This window comes from Ciconia boyciana, chromosome 3, assembly GCF_034638445.1.
Source record: "Ciconia boyciana chromosome 3, ASM3463844v1, whole genome shotgun sequence".
Lineage (NCBI taxonomy): Eukaryota > Metazoa > Chordata > Aves > Ciconiiformes > Ciconiidae > Ciconia > Ciconia boyciana.
In genome coordinates this window covers 71,729,784-71,752,203 of record NC_132936.1, presented here as the reverse complement: position 1 = coordinate 71,752,203, position 22,420 = coordinate 71,729,784, and the positions used below count along the sequence as shown (strand labels likewise).

Below are 22,420 nucleotides of genomic sequence, written 5' to 3'. Positions count from 1 at the left end.
TCCTCTTGAGAAATGAGAGGAAGGACTAAGGAGAAAGGGAGAGGTAGCATCTCTTCTTCAGTTTATCTTGATTCAAGAGGAGGAGACAGTGGGTGCAGCAGGGTGTTGAAGGGAAATGCAGACAATGGTTAGTGCAATTGAAAAGTGCTTGGGACATCTGGGTCAATTTAAATCTCCACTGTAGATTTCCTGGGTAAACAAGGGGAATCCACTTGATCTCCCTATGACTCAGTTTCTTGTCTATAGAACAGGGAAAATAGTTGGTATTGTAAGACTAGATGCACTAAAGATTGCTCAGATCATTAAAGGGGCTATAGAGAGGGTTTTTTTCAGTAATACTGCCAGCCCTAGAGAGGTTCTGAGGCCATTTTAGCCAGCCCTACAGGATGTTACTGCCTTGTCCAATCTAGCGTACTACCTGTGAAAAGGGGAACAAAGTTACAGCAATCCAGGTTTACCAGGTGTGGTAAATAAGTGGGTGGGGTATGGTATGGTATGGTATGGTATGGTATGGTATGGTATGGTATGGTATGGTATGGTAAAAAAGTACTGATTTACCAGTGACTCTCAGAGTTTTTTGGCAGTGCAGTCCATATACATTTCCTCACAGCATGCAGCCACCCATACAGCACATACGTAGCAACTGACAAGACACTTGTTTTTCACATATCCCTTAGATTTAGTCGGCGGCTCCCCTCCTCCCTCCCAGGGACCGCAGCCCGCAGACTCCTGCGAGACCCTCCTCTCCAGGCTGCGCTAGCCCCGGCATGCCGAAAGGAAACTTTTCCTTTCTTCTCCGGTTCCTCCTGCGGCTGCGTTTGGGCTTTTCCCCCAGCGGCACCCTCGGCGAGAGCGGGGCAGGAGAGCGGGGCGGAGGAGGGGGCTGAGGAGGGCGCTGAGGAGCGGGACAGAAGAGGGGGCTGAGGAGCGGGGCTGAGGAGCGGGGCAGAGGAGCGGGCTGAGGAGGGGCTGAGGAGCGGGGCAGAGGAGCGGGCTGAGGAGGGGCTGAGGAGCGGGGCTGAGGAGCGGGGCAGAGGAGCGGGGCAGAGGAGCGCGGCTGAGGAGCGGGGCAGAGGAGCGGGGCTGAGGAGGGGGCAGAGGAGCGCGGCTGAGGAGCGCGGCTGAGGAGGGGGCTGAGGAGGGGGCTGAGGAGGGGGCTGAGGAGCGGGGCAGAGGAGGGGCTGAGGAGCGGGGCAGAGGAGCGCGGCTGAGGAGGGGCAGAGGAGCGGGGCTGAGGAGCGGGGCTGAGGAGGGGCTGAGGAGCGGGGCAGAGGAGCGGGACAGAAGAGCGGGGCTGAGGAGGGGGCAGAGGAGCGGGGCACAGGAGGGGGGGCGCGGGCAGCCGCGGCGCTCCGGCCCCCCCGAGCCCGGCGCAGCGCTGGCCGCGGGGTGCCCGCGCCCTCCGGCCCGAGAGCCGCCTTTCCCTCCCCCGCTCGCCGCTCCAGGGCAGGAGGCCGGGCGTCCGCAGCCTTCGCAGCGCCCCAGCGACGCGTTTTTACGCCGCCCAGGAGATGGGTTTCTCCTTCTCTCTCTCCTTTCAAGCACTTGGGTGAAGTCCATTGAACTTTCCCGGGTCGTGCATAGAGCACGACGCCTATACGCCCTAGCTGGGATATTTCTGAGGGGTGAGGGAAATACGGTGCTATTGATGCTCATCTCGCCATTCCAGAGCAGAATTGCTTCTTCGACCTCTAGTTATGTAGTAACAAGGGGAAAATTTCCTGAAATTAGACTACTGCAGGAACTCTGGTTTTAGTCACAGCTGTCATCCGAGAAACAAATTTCCAGGCATTTTTAATCTAATTCACTTAATTTTTATGTAACCGAATTAGAAAATGTGATTAAGCATCGCAGAATCTTCGGCATTGAGCCTGCCTAACCTTTAGTGAAACATGAAACAGAGAAACTTATTAGAAGAAGAAATGGGGAAATCGTCTGTATGGATTTGGTACAACAGTTACTTACTGAGTAGGAGGATTAGAGGCACAAAAGCTCAAGGGGGAAAAAAAAAGAAAAAAGAAAAGAGGATAATGACCTTTTCAGCTGAAATTCTTACCGCGATTCTTTGGCAGGTATTTCAGGGCGGGCGCTGAAAAGACACCGTGCGACACTGAAGAGGTGCTTGCAGGAACAGCCCTGCCCTGCCAGCCCACCCGCGGGTCCCACGCCCACTTTCCCCGTGTTTCTTTCCCTGCTGCCCACAGATCTCTCTGAGGCAGGGAAAATTCGAAGGAGAAAATCGAAGGCTTGAAATTATCTGATTCTCCCTTGCTACGGCAGTGACTCCAGCCCCGAGGTTTGGGCTTGAGACACGTTAAAAGGAAGAGTTGACCCCCTTCCCGCTCACGGGGGTTTACCATGCGCTCCAGCCGCGCTCCCTGCTCGCCTGCATCCCTTGGATGCGCCGAGCAGTGCTTGGACGTGGGGGCTGATCCGTTTCCCACGAACACACGCAGTTTAAACGAAAAAGCAAAGATTGGTAAACACCCCGCCGCCTGCTAAAATCAAGCTGAAGCCCGTAGAAAGATTTTAAGACCAACTCCCTGCAGCGCAGCCCCTGCGTGTTCAGGCGCTGCGGCTTCTACGAGCGGCGGCCCCGGGGCGGCCTGTGCGAGCGGCGGCCCATCTGGTGGCGGGAACCCCCGGCAGGCCCGGGCATGTGCCGGGGACAGAGAGGGACCGGCTCAGCCTGAAAACACCGGCGGAGAGCTAGGGAAAGGAGCAACCGCGGGGCCGAGGAGGGGGCTCCGCAGGGAAGCACTCGGGGCGGGAGCGAAGGGTCCCGGGGGAGCAGCCACCTCCCCTCCCGGCTGCCCCGGCTGCGGGCAGGGGTCGCGGTGCGGCGTGCCCCCCACAGCCCCCGCCAGCCGCCTGCTCTCCTGCTTTGCGAGGCGGAATCACGCTGCCGACGGGGTCTTGCTCTCCGCAAAACTAAGTCATTAATATAAATCAAATAACGGCGGGCGGCGGGGGGGGGGTGGAGTGGAAGAGGTAGGGTGCGCGGCTGCTCATGAGTTAAATCTCTGAAGTCTCTGACTGTCCTGAACAAAGCGACCGTCCCCTTGGGAAGGGTGACGTCTCCCCAGTAACGTGATTGCTCCTTCGGAAGCAGAAACGTGTAAACGCTATAAAACGCGGCGGCGCGGCGGGCAGCTCAGAGCGTGCGGCGAGACGGAGCTCTCCTCTTCTTCCTCCTCCTCATCCTCTGCCGCCGCCGCCCCGGCAGCCGCGCAGCGGGGCAGGGCGCAGGCCCCCAGCAGCGCAGCGCGCTCTCTGCTCCGCGCCCTCCCAGCCAGCCCCACCGACGGACTCGCGGCTCCGTGAGTAACTTTCCCTCCGCCGCAGCGGCAACTTCCCAGCGGATGAGGAGGGTGTCCCCGTCCCCCCCTCCCCTTCTCCTCTCCCGGACCTGCAGGGAAGGCGCTCCGGCCGTCGGGTCGCGGGGAGCGGGTCTGACCGCCCAGGGCAGCCGGGGAGGGACCCTTCCTTTTCACCGCTTAAAAAACAAGGTCGCTAAGCCCCGGGCGCCGCTGCCCCCCGCACCGGGCCGGGGGTCGCCTTCGGGGGTGCCAGCTCTCCCTGCCCGCCGGCAGCTCGCCCGCCACGGCGACCCCGCTGCCGGCGGCGTCCCTCGGGGCCGGGGCCGGGGCCGGGGCCGGGCCGGTTGCTCCGCGGCCCGAGGCGAAGCCCCGGCGCCCCAGCGCAGGGCCGGGCGGGCGGGCGGGCCGGTGGGTGACGGCTGCGCTCTTCCCTCCGCAGGTGGCGGCCATGGAGCTCCGCGGCGCCTCCCCGCTCCTCCTCGCCCTCGCCCTCCTCAGCGCCCTCTGCTGGCGGGCGCGGGCGCTGCCCCCGCGGGGGGCCGCTTTCCCCCCCGTCCCCCGGTAAGGGCCGCGCTCCGCGCCGCGCTCCGCTCCGCTCCGCTCCGCTCCGCGCCCCGCCGGCCCGCCGGGGCTCGCCCTCGGCGGGGAGGCCGAGGGGGCTGTGAGAAGCGCCAGCCTTCCGCTGTGCTCTTCCCACAAGCACGCGGTGCGGCGCTCCCTGCCGGGTGCTTGCTCGGGAGCTGGCGGGTGCGCATCTCCGCGCCGAGACTTCGGTCAAGCGTGCCTGGCCAAGCCCGGCCGGTGCCCGACCAACCTGCCCTTTAAAAGCCCCCCGGAGACACGGACGCACCTTCCCAGGCACCAGCAGCAATGCTGGCCCACGAGCCGGGTAGCGGTGACCGCCGTATCGTGTATGTAGATGGCGTAGAGGATGCATGTTAAAATGTGCTCCGGGACATGATGCGTGTCCATCAAAACAGCCTCGGCCTCTCTTGTGGGAAAGCTCCTTTATCCCCGAAGTTCAGCTAGGTGGATGCAGCTTTTAAGAGGCAGAGACATACATAGGCAAACTCGAACGTATTAAAAATCCCTCAATCATGAATGAGGGGAAGTGGTCCGTACGGACTGGTGTGTAGCTTTTGTGCTGCTGCATGCTTTGAATTGTTGAAGTTGTTGTTAGTTGTCTAACTAAATTAAATCAGATGGCAGAAAAGTACATTTTACATCTAGGTAAGAGGAACGTAAAGTGTAAAAAGACCAATGAAAAACGGTATAGCAAAACAGCATAGTGACCGATCTTCAAAAGGTGTGAATTGGGTTGGTTTATTTTACACACCAACTTTACTTTTTTTACCAGACAGAAGTCCTACATGCCTCAGATATATAAGTAGTGCTAATAGTTACGACTGTAAAATTACGAGGATGATAGCCTATCCTAGTTTTAGTATGTGATTTTTGCACATCATCACACGCAGGGGTTTACTATGGCAATGGGAACCTGTTGTCTGCCACAGAACGTAAGAGCAGTTAGAAGAAACGTCTGATGCCAAACTACCGCTATGCAGTCAGATTTCCCTTGATAAAATATGACAGTCATAAGAAACAGCAGTTTACAAAAATGTGAAGTAACTACATTGGTTTATACAGAGCAATTGCCATGATACATTTTAAAAGATTAAATGGGAACCTTTTTTAACTTGCAACTAGCAAATTAATTTAAACATGAGAGAATAAAAACACATAGAGATACGTGACTGCACTTCATATTTAGTTTGAAGTGCTCGAAGGGTGTGTTTACTTTCTTTAGAGAAGGCCTAAGAACTGTTTCATACTGCATTTCAATGCACATTTTAAGTCTTAATTGCAAGGTAAGTAAGTACTTCACAGGAACTGTTTTCACTTTGCCTGGGTGGAGGCAGGTAATTCCATCCATCGTTTATATAAAATATAGTTGTTATGAAAAGATTCATGGTTGCCACTTGAGCTGTAATTGCCATACATTATTCACTGTTCACTGGAATAAATTGTGTGCAATGGCAACATATGTTTAGAAAATATGCATTAGAGAGAAGGATCTGTTATGTCAATTACTCTATCACTGAGCATGGATTATACCTGAAAGTGATTTTTATTTTATCCAGACTACTTTAAAATGCGTTACAGATTAAAGTAGGTAGATGTGCGTTTTGAAACAAACCAGAATGTAAGCTGCAGTGAAGTGTTATATGTCCTCAGCTAACTGTACTTCATATGGTTTCCTTCTCCAACAGATTGGGAAACAGAATGCCATTTGATGGAGCCAGTGAACCTGACCATGCCCACGGGTCATTAAAGTCTGAATCAGACATTTTGCAGAACACACTACCTGAAAATGAGAAATTCTATTTTGATCTGTCCAGAATTATTGATAGGTGAGTTTCTTTATTATCATAAATACAAATGATGATGCACTACTTGAATTATGCCAAAAGATCAGTCACATTTTCAAACTGAGAAATAGGAAAGGAAGAATCAATTACAGAAAAAAACCACATGGCCCTTGGTCGAATACTGGTAGCAGTAGGAATGTCTGTAGAAATGTTGATTGCATTGCCATTCTGGCATGATGAATTAATTCACTTCCCCGGAAGGGCTAAAAAGTATATTGTGAAAATCTGGAAGCTGTTTTATGAAATTAGCTTAATTTAATATGTGCAATAGATAACTTAAGGAAAGCAGTATGTTTACAAAATGAACATTATCAAAATGATATGAACCCAGGTTGTATTGTAGAGTTTATTTATTGTCCATTTCAGAAATGCAAGGCATGCTGATGGAATTTTCACCAGTGTCTACAGCCATCTTTTGGCTAAACTTGCTGTGAAGAGATATCTGCATTCGCTTATTAGAAAACGAGTTAGGTGAGGTGACACTTACATTAGGTAGAGCTTTTTCCTAGCTGGCTTCATTGGCAATTTTTTACCCTTCTGTACCTAAGCTGTCATTTTTGCAATTTAGAGATGATGAAAGAGAAACTGATATAATGATGGGGGAGCTGAAAATCCTATATAACAACTTAGTGGTATTTGTTACTAAATGAATACGTTACTATTTATTCCTGATACAGCTGTGAGGGGTAGAGCAACAGACACTGCACATAGCACTGGTAATAAATACTGGCAATATTATAATGATTGTCACGCCAATTTGCTAATTTTTTCCTCTGGTAGTGTTTTTACTAGCTTGGCGGATGAATGGCAAAAATAAATACAAAATGATTGATTACTCAGTACTTACATAACAACAGGGGAATGCTCAATGAAATTAAGAAACGATTAGTTTACAGTGAAAACAAAAAGGAATTTTTTTTTTCCTACTGGAGAACATATTGCCAGATGTTTGGGAGATCTGTATTATAGAATGATTCGAAAAAGAATGAGGCAAATCTGTAGACAAGGGTTCTGGATGCAACTTCCAGACCAGGACATTCATAAACTAATGGTTGCAGGATGCTGGGAAGGATCACTGTATACTTCCCTTGTTTTCATATCCCTAAGCAGCAGCTACTGGGCACTCTTGGGAACGGAATAGTAGAATACTTTGGTCTGACCCAATATGACAGTTCCTTTGAGTGCCTACTTCATGTGCTCAAAAGCTGAGTGGAAATTAGGTCCTGCATTTATGTCAATGCTGCCTTTATTCCAGAACATACAGTGCCAGTTTCTCATAAGCTATAAACTAACATAGGTCATTTAAAGCAGAACACACTGAGGCTTCCCAAGATCATGCATGAAAAATAGGCCTCCAAGACTGGATTTCACAAGGTGTGTTTTGTCTCCTTATACCTCCTTAAAACAAGCGTTTGTAGCTATGTACGTGGTACGTGCTACACTCTTACTTTCCTCAGAGGCAGGCTCTGTCTTCACTGAGTTCAGTATGAACAGTGACCAGGTCCTTTAAGAACTTACTGTGACTTAAACCACTCTGCACCTTGGCATTGTACTAAAATATATTTATGCAAATGATAGAAATCAGAATAAAGTCAGTTTATTAAAAAGAGTTAACATGGGCTATGAGAACAGACAGGAAGGAGTCATGAAATCCACAGTCAGCCATTTGATCCTGCAGAATTTCTGGGGCAGGGACTCTAGAAATCATTCAGTATGGATCCTAATTGCATGGGCCATGGCAAAGTTGAGCAGGAGAAAGAAATCAGTGGAAGGTGTGCCCAAAAAGACTGAATACCGATCCTTAGAACTTGATCCTTGTTACTAAAATACGTAGTAAGCAAAAGAAGCAGTGGCTTCTTTTCAACAGAAGGAAGATCCAAAGTCATAGTTGGAAATGAAAGCTGAAATGAAAATTTGATTTTATTTAGCTAATCAACATTGTAAAATTTGTTTCACTCATTTAATGGTATCTTCTTTTAAACAGATATCGTCTATTAATTTTTTCTTTGTAATTGTTGTATTGCCAGCTCCCAGGACAGTCCTGTCAAACGCCACTCTGATGCTGTCTTCACTGACAACTACAGCCGCTTTCGAAAGCAAATGGCTGTGAAGAAATACTTAAACTCAGTTTTAACTGGAAAAAGAAGGTACTACATGAAAGCAAATATATATTGTTTCCATACTTGTATGGTATTAAGACAGAAAAGATTTATACCCACTTATATATACAGAGAGGACAAACAAAAGGCAATGAACATTAATGACTTTATAACATAGTTTATAACATGGTTTTCAAATACAGACAGCATTTTCTTCCAGACTGGAACAGACACTACAATCAGATTAGAATAAAAGAATAAAGAGGAGACAGCATCTGGCAATTTGAAAAAGCTTCTAACAGATTCTTAAAATGGTTTTATTTATAAAAAAGCCTCTTAAGGAGAAATCCACAAAACTATAGAACATGGACAACAATTTTACAAAGCAAATGCACTATTTGTTGAAAATTTGCCTTTAAGTAAACACATAAAATGAAAATTTAGAAGTCCCAGAAAGACCATATGTCCTAATCAGTATAGGTGAGAAGTGCCAGCATGTGTTTTTGTAGAGCTTATATTCCATTTGTATATTCACTCATTTAGACAGCTGCTTTTAAATATCATGTCTCTTCACCCATTAAGCATGCTATTTCATGTGATTTATAACACTTTGGTATAAGTGTAACAAAAATGTGCAATAGCAACAGTTAGAAGAAGGCTTTGCTTGCTTGTTTGCTTTTTTGTCTGAGAGCAATAAAACTTGTTTCTGATCCACAACAGCCAGGAAGAGCTAAACCCTGCTAAACTTCGAGATGAAGCAGAACTTCTTGAACCTTCCTTTTCAGAAAACTATGATTCTGTAGATGAGCTGCTGAGCCACCTCCCACTGGTATGCCCAGATTGTCTTTCCTCTTGCGATCTCTTACGTGACTTGACCCGTAAAATGAGATTAATCATACATGAAGTGTGGCCTATCAGAAAAGCAGAATCATCTAGGAAAATGCCATGTTCCATGAAAAGCTGCATGTTTCTATAGGGATTGTGTCTGAATATAACGATCATTTTAATAACAATAATTAAGTTATCCCATGATTGCTGTTATTGAAAATTCCTAATTAAATGACACTGTTAATAATGCACCTAACTCACTTGGGTGTTTCAACTTGTGTGCACTGCAGCATAAAACCAGAATTGACTCATTTTTAATTACAAAGATTATTATTTATTCAGAGAACAAACTCAAGGATATTTCTTTTAATTAAAAAAAAAAAGCTGCACATTTTGTTTAACATCTATTTCATTAGAAGGGAGTTGCCCCTAGAACTAAGAGGATCAGCAACATGAACCCTAAGCATTAAGAAAGCACTTGACTCCCATCTGAGGTGTGCTACAGAGGCATCGTCTGATATGCAAATATTGCAGTTACTGTTTTCCATTTAGCTATTACTATTTTTCTAAAAGCATTCACAAATATGTTTCTTTGGTTTACTGAAATATAAACCCTTCTACATCACAGCACTTGCAGGGACATAAAATCGAAAGGGTAATGTAGAAGTGAATTGGGCTTGGTATTCTCAAAAGTGTATTATTAAATTGATGATAGGATGGTTTTCGGCATTCAGCTGTGTCTCAACTACAAGTAAGAAAAAAGACTACTCTTGAAGATAACTTTTTTTTTTTTGGGGGGGGGGGATAAAAGAAAAGACATTTCTCCAAACTGTTGTTTCCTTCCAAGACTGAAAGAAAATGTTCTTTTCCTTTCCACAAATGTGGCAGTTCCTCTAAAGTTCCCAAATATTAGAAAGGACATAAACTGCTTATGCCTCAAGGAGCAAAATAATTTGTAAGTGATGGGATTCAGGAAAGAAATGTTGTTTCTAGACAAGATTATTGCAAAAATATCTGCTCCCAGATTTTGCACCTTCTAAAACTTCTGGCATTGACTAAGTGAGAGAGAGTAGCGGTGCAGTGGGTCACGGGTGTCTTCCTGGAAATATTTTCAGTCCTTTCCTTTTTTATGGACTGTACTGATGATCCAGATCTCCCTATAGGTGAATCGCTTACTCAGTATTGATTGTTACGGGTCATTTTATCACAGTGCCCAGTTGCTGATGTAGTGTGTATTAAGCAGCCTGAATTTGTGTATCCATTTCAAGGATACAGTTGTTTTCCAAGTGAGCTGTTCTGCGCTGTAGGCCAATGTGCAGTAGCATTTTTGCCTAATCCTTCAACCTTTCTTCCTCATCCTGCAGCCTTGTCTGCTGGCTGTAATGCCCACCAAACTCCTGTGAACAGCTCTATCTCATGCTTGTCAGTCCCAAGCGCAGCAATTTTTTTATATCAAGTGTTACTTCTTGTCCGCTGTGTGCTTTCATACACATCATGATGCAAATGCTTACGAAAATAACTTTTAAAACATATTTCTCCTTTGCTTTTCAGGACCTCTGAAGGACACCTGGTAAAGTCTATGACAAGAACAAGCTATTTTTGAGTTCCACATAGTATTTCAAAGAGATGGCTTTAGTCATCAAACCAGAACAAATATGTTGTGAAGTGAAAGTTGTGATATATTTGTTTCTTATGTAATAAAAGTTGATATTTACATTGTAAATATTACTCTAGAGTTCTCTACTGAAAGCTGTACATATGGATGCCAGTTTAACTCATGAGAAGTCTGTAAGTCCATATGCTGTAAATCCTTTACTTCAATAAATTCATTTGAAAATGAGTGTGCAGCTGAAAAGAGCCCATCATTACTAATTAATTGGCTTATTTTAGGTGTGGTACAACTTCAGATAAGCCTGTATGATAATAAGGGTACCTTTCCAGATAGCTTCATAAGCAAGTGTAAAAACATGAGGAAAAGAAAGTGTGTAAAACTGCATTACAAAGATCTCTGAAGGTTACTGCCAGGCAAAAGGGAATGCTTTTCTAGTAGCTTACCAAGCAACTAGAGAAAATAAAAAAGCATTAAAAATTGTTTGACCTGTGACAGCATCTTTCTGTCCTGTTCACATTTTTAATATTTCACAATATAGAAATTATATTAAGAGCAGAAACGTATCCTTTATTTTCAGTTTTGTTTTGGATGCTCTGGAGCTGACAAAGCACGCAAAGAATGCTATCCTTTGATTCGTTTGATGCCTCAAGTCACCAGTTATTCTACATTTAATTGTCTGTAGCTTTGATGGTGAAACTATTCCTTATATATAACATAGATCCGACTTTACTATTTTTTCAGAATAAATGTAATTTACAGAATATGCAGACAATAAATAATTTTATTATCACTGCAAATTATTACTGGTTTGAATCAGTGCTACAGATACCTGGAACAGTAGAGGTCCCAGTAAGTGCTGTCTCTACTATAGTAATAGAGGAAGATATTCTTTTTTACCTGAGGTATACTATGTTGTATTACAAAGACAAGCAAGTAAGCCTCCAGTCCCCATTTCTTTAGCTTTATATCATTGTAGCTTAGTATGGAACTGGAAATTTGCAGCTGATTCACTGTTGCTGTGAATCAGAATCTGGTTGTATTTTATTAACGTTGCAGATTTAAACAATTGGATAGTTTTCTAAAGAATTATTTACTGTTGTAAGGACCGATAGTTCCATTGCAGTAAGGAAAGTGTGCGGTACTGCATGCACAGCATATGAAATGCATATTCATGCATGATACCAGCCATAACACTCCCATGACTCCACTCCCACCTCCTAGAGAGAGATGAAATTTTAAGTAGAAAAACTTATCAGCCCTACTTACAAGTTCAATTTGGAATTTCAAGTATATTTATATATCATACATATGCACACATAGACAGTGATAAAACTGATTTACAAGTTTCACTTACAAGTTTACTGTTCTCGTTTAGAAGGAAGCTTCAAACATGATAAAATTTGAGATTTATGGAGACTAGTTCTCATAAATATGTAGCCTTCTGATTTGCAATTTTTTTGAATATTGGCAGCTGCATGTCAAAAGAAAACCAGCTTGCACAGATCAGATGCTATTATTGCTATTTCTATCTAGCCTTGACAGAATTTTTTAGCCTATGCCAACGAACCGTTTGCAAAAGTTAGATGTAATTTTGAAGTGTTCTCTTGGAAAGTGATCTTCTAATGGTGGTCCACTCTCAATTCCTATCTTATTATGAAAATTTAAGTGCAAAAGTGGCTTTGGAAATACTTGAAGGATACTAACAGACTGATGCTATAGTACTTAATTGGAATTTTCTTCAGTGTAATTTGAACTTCATTAGCATTTCTGTGATGAGTAATCTTTAAAAAAATAAGTGAAAAAACTTAACCAGAAGCAAAGCTGCTTATGGTCTTCATACACAGAACTTTTTGTTTAAATATACATAATGTTCATTCACTCAATTTAAAGTAACAAAAATTGGAGTGATCAAACTTTTGACTCCACAATTCCAGAAACCTTTTTTTTTTTCCCTAAATTTGCCTTTTTTATTTATTTCCAGTTTACCCATAAGGCATCTGATGGAAGAGCTTGTCTTCCATGTCTAATGTTTAATCTCCCCAATATTTTGTTCTCCATAGAAAACTGCAGAACCTTAGAACATGTATTTTCCCTTTTAAAATGGAGATGGAGTGGGTTACAGAAAAAAGGGACGCTTATTAGGAAATCATATATATATTATAAAATACAAAATTAATACCCTCATTGTAATAACTAAAATAATACTGTGATAGCTCCCTCAGAGGATTAGCAAATAGAGACAGTCTAAAAGGCATGCTAAATTTTATGTACATTTTAGCAAAACCTAGCACTGAAAGGAAAGATACTAACCTCCAGAATAATATACCTGACTTGATATTTCTGTTAAAAGATGGCTTTTAACTTGTCATAGAAACTTTTGACATTCTATGGGAGATATAAGGCCCAATTAATACACTGAGACTAGTTAATTGTGGAAGATGTAACATTGTTCACCTCAACTCCAGGGGCAAGTGGTTATAGTAAGGTTAAATGATAAAATTGAAGAGAAAATTGCAACATTTCACTGACTGAGACAAATTTTCAGTCTGTCAATGAGTCTTGACACATGTCCCTGATCTTATAACACATCTGCAAAGAGTGGAATCAAAGTGTTGCGTTAATTAGGAGCATGAAAGGGGCAGCTCCAGAGTGTCAAGAGGACTTCTAGGAGGGAAACAATAACCCAGGAGATTTAGAAGAGCATCACTGGCAGAGAGAATGCAACCACCCAGGAGGAAGGAATAAAACTGTGAAGGATTATTGGGTATATGTTAAAGAAACATCTCACCATGTTTCTCCTGAATTTCACTTCTAACACAGGGTAGGAATACCTGCGATCGTAGAGGATAGAACTCATTATTTTTTGTTTTATTGAATGGGGTTTGCTTTTTGGACCTACCTCATGGAGCTCTTAAAGAAAGGGACATCTTTAAGTGCATCTTTGCCAGCACTGGAAGGGGATATTTTTTGGTCCTGAATCCACAGAGAGGATTTACATGCTTGTGTGCATCTGTACAATCATCACCCACTCAAGAGCAACCTTCAGGATTGTGTATAAGACCATGAGAATTACAAAGATTGACAAAACATTTTAAAATTACAGCCGGCAAAAACACATTAAAAATGAATAAAACCCTAACTGCTCCTCTGATACTTTAAATGGGTTTGAGGGGCTGTGAGTATTTGTTCCACCTGAAAGTCTGAGACAAAATTTCTGTTTTAAAGTATGAAAATGGGTGACTTGGATCCAAAGCATAGGTATAACTTCATGTATAGGAATATTGAATTCTCCCCAAAGACAGCCCTTTTGGGAAGAGATGTATGTATACAGGAACCATTTATTTGCTTGCAAGGCATTAGGGAAAGGTAGATGGAAAAGGCTGTCCATTGCCTCTTGTGATACTACCTATGCTTTCCACTACCTCTTGTATTTGTCCTTATTTTCTCTCTCCCTCCTCCACTTACCACAAGCTTCCCCACTCTTCGTTAATACTCTCCCCTTTGGCTTGCAAAGCCAGTGTATGAACGTATACCTATGTTTTTGAGAGGAACAATTACAGCAGACCTTAAATTTATGGCACAGCAATCTAATAACTGCCAGCCTTGGTTATGGAGATGAGTATTGCAGAGAACCTGGCACAACCAGATCCGCAGGAGCAACCTGTCCTGCTCGCAAACAGCCTCTGACTTCCCACTGGAGATTTCCCATTTGGTTTGTGGCTGGCGCAGAAGGCTGACCTTTCCTTGCATACATCAAACAGAACGTGTGGCCTCCCGGGGCTCGCGCTGGCTCAGGCAGCTACAATATTTTCAGCTTTTCTCCTTTCTGCTTTGGAACAGTCACGGACAAACCGCTTGCCAGGTTCAGAACCTGGTTTAGCATTGGAGGTAGGAAACTAGACACTGGTCTTTGATATCAGTCTTTAAAAAAGTCTGAAGAATAATTTGATGCATCTTCTGCTTCTGAAGCAAACAAACAGGAGAAGTTTTACTTCAGTTTCATACACAGATACATGCAGGCCACTTAGTAGGGAGGGGAAAAAACAGCTTTCCCTTGTGAGGATAAGTATTTCCAATAACTTAATTGATCCACATTTGTAAATAAAAATATGACTGATTATTCAAAGATTAAGCTGAAAGTCACATAAATCATAATGGTACAGTGAAAAAGATAATTCTCTTATCTAAATATCAACATTGTCATGGTGAGAACAATATTTTCAATAGAGTATATTTTGGGGAAAGAATGAGGATTATTTCAATAATGAGCGGAAAAAAGGAGAAAAAAGATCTTGTCCTTCCCCACTGAGTGAATTATTTAATACTAGACGGAGTTTTGCATAGGATAATACTCTTAAAAGAGTGTACGTGAGGTTGGTGCATAAGATCCATTTTCTGGATCTTTTCTGGAACTGTCCTGGACATTTAGAAGCCCTATTTCACATTTCAATGAGACCACAGCATCTAAGAGCCTAAGTTATTTCCAAACAAGGTATATAAATGCTTTTAATATGTTGATCCTATTACTTAATAGTTGTCAAGCCAGAATTTGCTCTTATCCAACACATATCCCCTTTCTGGCATGGAGGCAAAGCAGAAGAGAAGCTAAAAACAGTCACTGTCTCCTATAGTTAGATGAGATGGATCAGCGAAGACCTCTCTATTTAGGAAATGTACACAGAGCAGTTTTTGCCAGTACCATATGAGATAGCCAGGCTATTGACTGGGTAGGACAAAGACAGAATGATCTCTAGTTTTGCTTGTAAAATTACCTGGTAGTATTGCCACTTGGCCAAATGGTATGAGGTGTCAAGTTCTTGCACATCAGCTTTTTGATAGAGAAGAAATCATTTATATGGAACCTAGGTGGCTCCTAGTTGCTTGCTTATTTTATATACTATTGAACTGCTTTTTACTGGAAGTGGTCACAAGTATGTTTGACAGATGCCTTATCACCATTTGTTGCTATTCTAACACAGCTCTTCATCTTTGTCTTTCAGCCAATCCCTCTCCCCATAATCAGAGCCAGAACATCTGCACACTGTTTGCAGCAAGCAATTTTGCCTCTTATTAGGGAGTATAGAAAGCAAACTAAAAGCAGTATTCTAGGAAGACTCTTCACAACAAAGCTAGGGATATATAATTTATGCAGAAAGACTGAATCATGGTTAAAAAGTAAGAAGAGTTTGAAAAATTCTAGATTTGGTGCCGATGATTTCAGTCCCGTCTGGTGATTCCTTCCAGAGTGGGGCATTGCGCTCAGTGTTACAAAGCTGGTGCCAGAGCTCCGGTCTGGAGAAGTGAAGCATGTAGTAAGAAAGAAGAAACTGGTAAATGTTGAGATAGAGCAGGTGAAGACTGTGTCTTCAAAAAAGTACCTGGTGTTAAACCTAGTTTATAGATGTTTTTTTGTTCCCTGTAGATTTAAGAATCTTGCTTTGAGAAGAAAGGAGTCATCTCTTGCTGTCAGAGAATGTCACATCATGCAAGTTCATTCATTAACTTAACAAACTCCATCAGGAGCACAGCTGGGTTTTTTGTCCCCTAATTCTGCTGCTGCACGGCAGCTTCTCGATCTAGTGGCTGTACTCACTGGGTACCTTCTTTTAACTGGCAGCCTAAATGTTTGACAGACACATTACCAACCATTTGTTACCATCCTAATGTCCTCGCTGTAAGAGTACCATTACTCTTCTCAGGGAGTTGTATTCTTAGATGTGTTTATAGACTGCTTTTCCCTCCCAGCCTTTGCTTTGTTAGGCTAAAGAAACAAAGTCTGTCTTGTCTCATCTTGTAAATTACTTTCCATTTCCGAGACTGTGCTGGAGTCCCACGCCCAGTGGGGTTATGTTCCAGAGTGAGTTTAACACTCCTAAATAACAGTTTACCAGATGCAGCTTCACCTTCAAAATTACTAAATGACTCTGAATGTCTCTTCTTTATTGCAGTCATTTTGGAAAAGTGACTACTGATTTTGAGGGCCTCTGTTTTGAGGGCCTTGGAAGAGCCGATTTTTCAGTCTGGATAATTTTTTTGTTGCTTCTCAAACATTTCCGAGTTTCCAAAAGCTGAGGAAGCAGAATCACCAAGCATTTGAAATACAATACCTTTTTTGGGGTGAGTGGCAGGGGAGCCACTCAATCCAGTCTAAAATGTATGTAAAGGAAAACTGGATTCTTAAACAGATGCCCAGGTTACTAGGTAGTTTCACCTAGATCTCTGAATGCATCCTTTTACATGGCTAGAGCCTGTATTTTTTAATCCGACTTCCCTCATCCTGCAGCTGAGGCAGATGACAAATGCACCCCTCATGCTGCTCTTCCATCATCTGTGATACTGGGCAGCCAGGTGATGGCAGCAGCAACCCTGGCCCTTTGCTGGCTTTTGCCAGCCTAAGGAAGGGGAAAGGGAGGTCAGTTCGCATCAAAACCCTAACAGGTTATTGAGGAGATTAGGATGAAGAGAGCTATATGTCCTTTGACTTGCTCTGTGAGTAATGAGTGGTATGGGTTACACACTGGCCTGTCACCAGTGTTAATTCTTCAAAAGGAAGAGGGAAGAGAGCCATGCAAGCACTCATTTGTGTATTTATGTCATGTATATTAAACTATTATGCTAAAGTGTAGTGCCAGCGACGATGAGGGGCTGAGGGTCTCCTTTCATCCATAGCGAAAGGATTACAACAGGGATTACCTTCTGGATCATTAGTCTACTGCTGTGCAGGAATAAAGAAATCCAGCTGAGTGGACTACTTGGGTCATCGCTCTTTGATTTATGATTCATTCTCTGTTCAGTACAGGTGAGAATACAAGTGCTTAATGTACCCTACTTTCATAGAGAAGGGGCTTGATTCTGTAAAGATCAGATTTAATTGGGCATTGCACGTTCTGTAACTTTCAGGCTCCATTTAAATGTATTTTCCCAAAGAATGGCTAATTCAAAACTTCATTTCCCTGACTTTAGCCCAGTTGAATAGCTTTTGCACATTTACAATATTCTGAAGGGTTCTGGAATCATATATGAGATAATTAGGTTGCTTTTCGGGCGATGGAACAAACAGAACTTCACCTGGTAAAGTCAGAATGACATTTCAATGGGACTTTTTCTTGGCTATTCTTTATAAATATGTTTGCAGGATCTGATTAATAAATAAGTGCATAGGCAATAGACAATTTATCTCTGTAATAAGGACTAATCCATATAAATGTTCTATTTTATGTTTCTAATTACATTCCCACTTAACGATTCCCTGAGAGAAATCTATCAGAAATTCTGCTTCAAAGACATACTGTGTTTTGTACTAATTCTATGTTTTCTGAATGATAAACTTCAGTGTAAAACCAGCATGCTACATAATTTTAATGCATACAGATTATTAAATTATTTTCTATTAAAAAGTGAAGAAATCAATGAAGGAGAACCTCTCCTGCTGCAGCTTTACTCTGCAGCTGCAGCAGTAGACCACAGTGGAAAAGATTATGGTTTCAAGGACTTCTACACTGGCTCTTGTAAAATTTAAAGCAGATTTTAGGCTGCTGTAATCTAGGCTGTTTGATTACACTTTATAAGAGCTGCGCATCGATAGAGGAGCTCTGGCAGGCTCAGGAACTACAGTCTTCCAAATTCAGCCCACGACATACATACAGCTTAAAGAGCTTTCTTTTTAGCTAGCTCTGCGCGGGTTGAGGACTTCTTTATACTGTGGATTTCCCTGAGTACCTACTATTATTTTAGACTTCTTTGCATTACTGGACATAAACAAAGGAATTTGAAAGAGCATCTTATTGTAATTTATCTGCATAAAATCACAGTACATGTGTGACACTACAAGGAAGAGACAACTTTGTGGAGTATTATTCATTGTGGGAGAATCTGCTGCTGAAAAAATAAGAGCAATCCAAGTCCTTAGTACTTTTAAAATCAAATTTGATACTTAAGAATTGTTAAACATTTAGATATTTTTTCCAGTTTCTACATTACCATCTTCAGAAACAGAGGCTTGACCAGGTCTAATTTCCTGAGATTTTTGGCTCAAATGCTGCAAAAAACTTCTGTTTTTTAATGCTTAGATGTACCAGATACACACTACAAACCTGATGGAGTAATTACCCAGATATGACATAACTAATAGGAAAAATTAATTCATAATTTTATTTTTGCTTTTTGAGCTGTTTCTTCTATTATGGCTTTAGAAATGTATTGATTAAAGAATTTCATTCAGACAATAATTTTAAGTAAATTTTACAGATATTAAGTTACCAAGGACAGCTTGTCTAGCTGTCATTTTTCCTTTGCATTCTGCATCTTAGATACAAGCTTAAACTGGAACATATTGCTGATGTTTTGCACAAGGAAAGAAAATAAAACCAAATACAAGTAAATGGAAATAGAGCTTATGCTCTATCTGTAGTTGGTAGTGGTAGAAAGTTTTAAGCTGAACCATTCAAACACACATACAAAAATTTATTTAGACTTCTTAAAGCTGGTTGCACTGTAACCCAGGCAAATGAATGTTTTCAATCTTGATTTCCTTTTGCTAGCATTGACTGCCAGCAAACAAGAACTCCAAGAGACTGGATTTTGAAGAGTGTCTCAAATAACTTGATTTGGTTAGGAGACAATTTGTTTAATTAATGAACAACTCATCTCCAGTCTAGAAAATATTTGGAGAACATGTTGCAAGCAAGTATTTTCCAGATACACCATTATCTTTCTACTTTGATGAAGGACCCAGCACGTCTATGACTTCTCGGAATTATTGTGGCTTACAGGAGTAAACACTGCATTCGCAGCCTGTCAAAGGCATGTGGTACTTCTCTGATGTTGAACAAATGTGACCCCTTCGCCAGTCGTACAATCGATGTACCCACATCTTGGATGGAAGCCACCGTTATTACTTATGTCAAAAATAATTGTGTGGAGGTACATATAATTATTATGAAGATTATGATTTCATATATTTCTTGATGCTTCATATTCCTGATTAAATTTCTTTTAGTTATGGAGATCTTCAAAAGATTTCCTTAATCCTATAGACATAAGTAGCTGTGCCTATAACTGTACGATGTAATCAAACCCACCACTTTTGTATTTGGTCATAGAGTCTTATATTCAGTACACAATGTATATATATTAAAAAAAGAGTAGCTTGGTGAATCAGATTTTTCTTTTTATTTATTTTCCTTTTAAATACAACTTCAAAATAAAAGGACAGCTTAAAGTTAATATAATTTCCTTCCATAATTTCCATCCTTTCCATAATTTCCTTCCATAGTTTCCTTCCTTTTCTTTTTATTCCATCAGGGATAACCACATAGGAGAAGGAAAGCTATCTAAACAAAAAGGATAATGCTTGTGGGGGACAAGTTTGTGTAAATTCACAAAGAATAAATTTAGGTGAGAAATGAGATGAAGTTTCTAGCTACCATAGAGCTGAAATTCTGGAAGTATGTTCCAAACTGAATTTTAAGCCAGTACTTTATAAATTTAGTACATTTATGAATTTGGTGATTTGATATGGTTTTCCTGTGATAGCAAGGACTAGGTCTTGGACATCCAAGGGATCTGAGTACTGTATTCCAATTCAATATATAAGAGAGTCACATATCAGCAAATAGTAAAGCTTTTCATGATGGATGTCTGTTATTTGGCAATCTCTAACTGAGTTTCATTTTGGCTGTTTTGTTGTGTAGATTTACACATACAGAGAAACTTAGATGGTTGACAATATTGCAGCTGCATTGATTTTGCTTTTCTAAAACTATCAGTAAATGCAGAGATGTAGAGAATAATCAATGTTTTGGGTCACAATATACTTCCAGAGAAAGTGAAATCTCATACATATAAAAATATCACTCAAAACTAAGAAAGTCTACATTTTTAGGTAGAAAAATGGAACATGCATTACCATTTTCAGTGTTGCATGATAGATCAAATACTGTTGGGAAAATGTGCTTTGCTGCATGTTTATTAACTCACTCAATGTACATAACAATACATGCATGTATATTCCCCCACACACTTGCATACATAGCTGTTTTTCCAATTCTTGGCAGGTCTTGGACTTTCCAGTGGAAATCACAATCAGATGAAAACCCCGGAGCATAAAGCATAAACACAGCTTATCTAAACTTTGTTTCCTGCTGCCTTCAGGTTCACTATATCGTTGAAGTGGGTCACTATATCATTAGAGTTCACCGTTCATTACTCTTTAGAAAATTCCTTATAAAGAAATGTACATTTCTTTCTGATTTTTTGCTTTTGGGTTCCACAGGGAGGAATGCAACAATCAAGGTCTGGATTCTCTGTAGACTTCGTAAGTCCTTGCAAGGTCACAGTCAGTTGTTGATAAAGAATATATGACTGGCTCTATAGATCTACAAAAACTGAAGATATATCCTGATCACATATAATATTGTTCTTGTGAACCCCCAAAAATTCTGACACTTAGAAAATAGGGGATAGATACGAAGGTGGAATAGACCACGGATTTTACGGGTAAGCCAAAGAAAGGCACATATAAGGAGAAAAACTGAACTGAATCCCATTTAAGACAATGAAAAATACTGTGGATCAGGATCCAGATGTGCCATTTTGATATGCTGAGAGTCTTCTGTAGAGTGCTATTCATTAATCATTTGTTAAACAATTGTATTGAATTAGTATATTAAAGAAAACAGATACCAGTTTTAGCCACACATTCTGCTTCTAATTGTATTCCTATTTGCATATCACAACTCCATTGCAATCACACCATATATAAATAACACATTGTGCCAAGTAACACCTTTAAACTTGAAACTTATGTCATAATATGCTATGGTACATGAAAAATAATATCCGAATAGTATTTAATCATAGCAGTCAGGGTGTTAGGTTAATCGAAGTCCATTTGATAGAGCTCTCAGAGTTTCAATACATTTAATAGGAAAGAAAAGAATTATCAGGTGAGTCAGTCATCTCAAATTATTTTGCATTTACAGTAGTTTAGGATTTAGGACATGTTAATTAGTTTAGAATGAAAATTCCTGCCTGAGAGCTAGTTGTTACACACAGCCTCTGGCTGTACTGAAGTTCACAAGAAGTCTCTACCACAAGATGAGAAATTATTCTGTATCTAAAATGGCCTCTTGACCTCGAGAAAGATCCCAGCCACGTGTTTCTGGGATGATTCACATGCATAATTCAGAGGTGATTAGTTGTACTGGTTTCCGTACTCCTCAAGGAATAGGAAAGAAATAGAGAAATTAAGAGAGGAAATGTAATTAATGAGCAATGAGGACTGTTAAAAAGGTGGGTCTGATTGCAGCAAGCACCTGGAAAATCTATTAAGATCACAATTAACTTGTTATTTCATCTGATCTGGAAGAGTTCAACTTGTTATAATGGCACTCCTGGACAAGGCATGATTTTACAGATGGTTTTATTACTTTAAATGTCACGTTAAGCCCCCAAACTAAAGAAAAAAAAATGCAAATGCCCTTTCCTCAGGTGTTTTTCTCAAATTCAATTCCTACTGAATCTGAATCTTTTCAGAGCCCTCCAATATCTGCTAGCATAAAAATGCTGCTCAGCCATGCACACAGATGCCTCCTCTCCTGCTTGGCAGGGATTTTCTTAGCAGGCGGGCTGAGGATAAATATCACCATGGCATTCCCTTAGGAACATTGCATTAGTGTGCATTACAAGAGTTTAATGGAGGCTGACTCGGATCACAAGGGCTGCTTGCCTCCTTTGAGATCATAAAGTACAAGAGTCGTACCTTTTCAAGGTACAGAAGAAATTACTACAACTCAGTTTGCACATATAACATTATCTACTCCATGATAATTCTTCGCAGAAACAGCTTTTATTGGATAAACTCATCTACTAAAATTCCAGTGCAAGAAGGCTTTTGTTAAAGTTTATCTGGAATGTGGAAGAAGAAAAAAATTTTTAAAAAAATATGGAGTAGCATGCGGTAGATTCAGCTTTTGCATTTTATAACCTGCTCTATATTTCTTACATTTAAGATTGTGTTCAGAAAAAAGTGGAAGGTTGACTTTCATTTCCTGAAGCCTCTATTTAAGCCTTTAGCTCCACCTGAGACCTTCCCATTAGTCTCAAAGTGCGCGTCAATGATTTTTACATAGT

At 41.6% G+C, this 22,420-nt stretch overlaps 1 protein-coding gene across 2 annotated transcripts; it reads left to right on the top strand.

The window, feature by feature from the left end:
- The first annotated feature begins 3,207 nt into the window (after nucleotides 1–3,207).
- VIP (vasoactive intestinal peptide) lies at nucleotides 3,208–10,414 on the top strand. Of its 2 annotated transcripts, XM_072857939.1 has the most exons (7): nucleotides 3,208–3,320; nucleotides 3,760–3,881; nucleotides 5,591–5,731; nucleotides 6,116–6,220; nucleotides 7,777–7,896; nucleotides 8,569–8,677; nucleotides 10,228–10,414. In XM_072857939.1, the coding sequence occupies exons 2-7, from the start codon at nucleotides 3,769–3,771 to the stop codon at nucleotides 10,234–10,236; spliced, it is 597 nt and encodes a 198-aa protein (XP_072714040.1). In that variant the 5' UTR covers nucleotides 3,208–3,320; nucleotides 3,760–3,768; the 3' UTR covers nucleotides 10,237–10,414. The 2 variants fall into 2 exon arrangements, with proteins under 2 accessions (XP_072714040.1, XP_072714041.1); XM_072857940.1 differs by lacking the exon at nucleotides 6,116–6,220.
- Nucleotides 10,415–22,420: the final 12,006 nt, after the last annotated feature.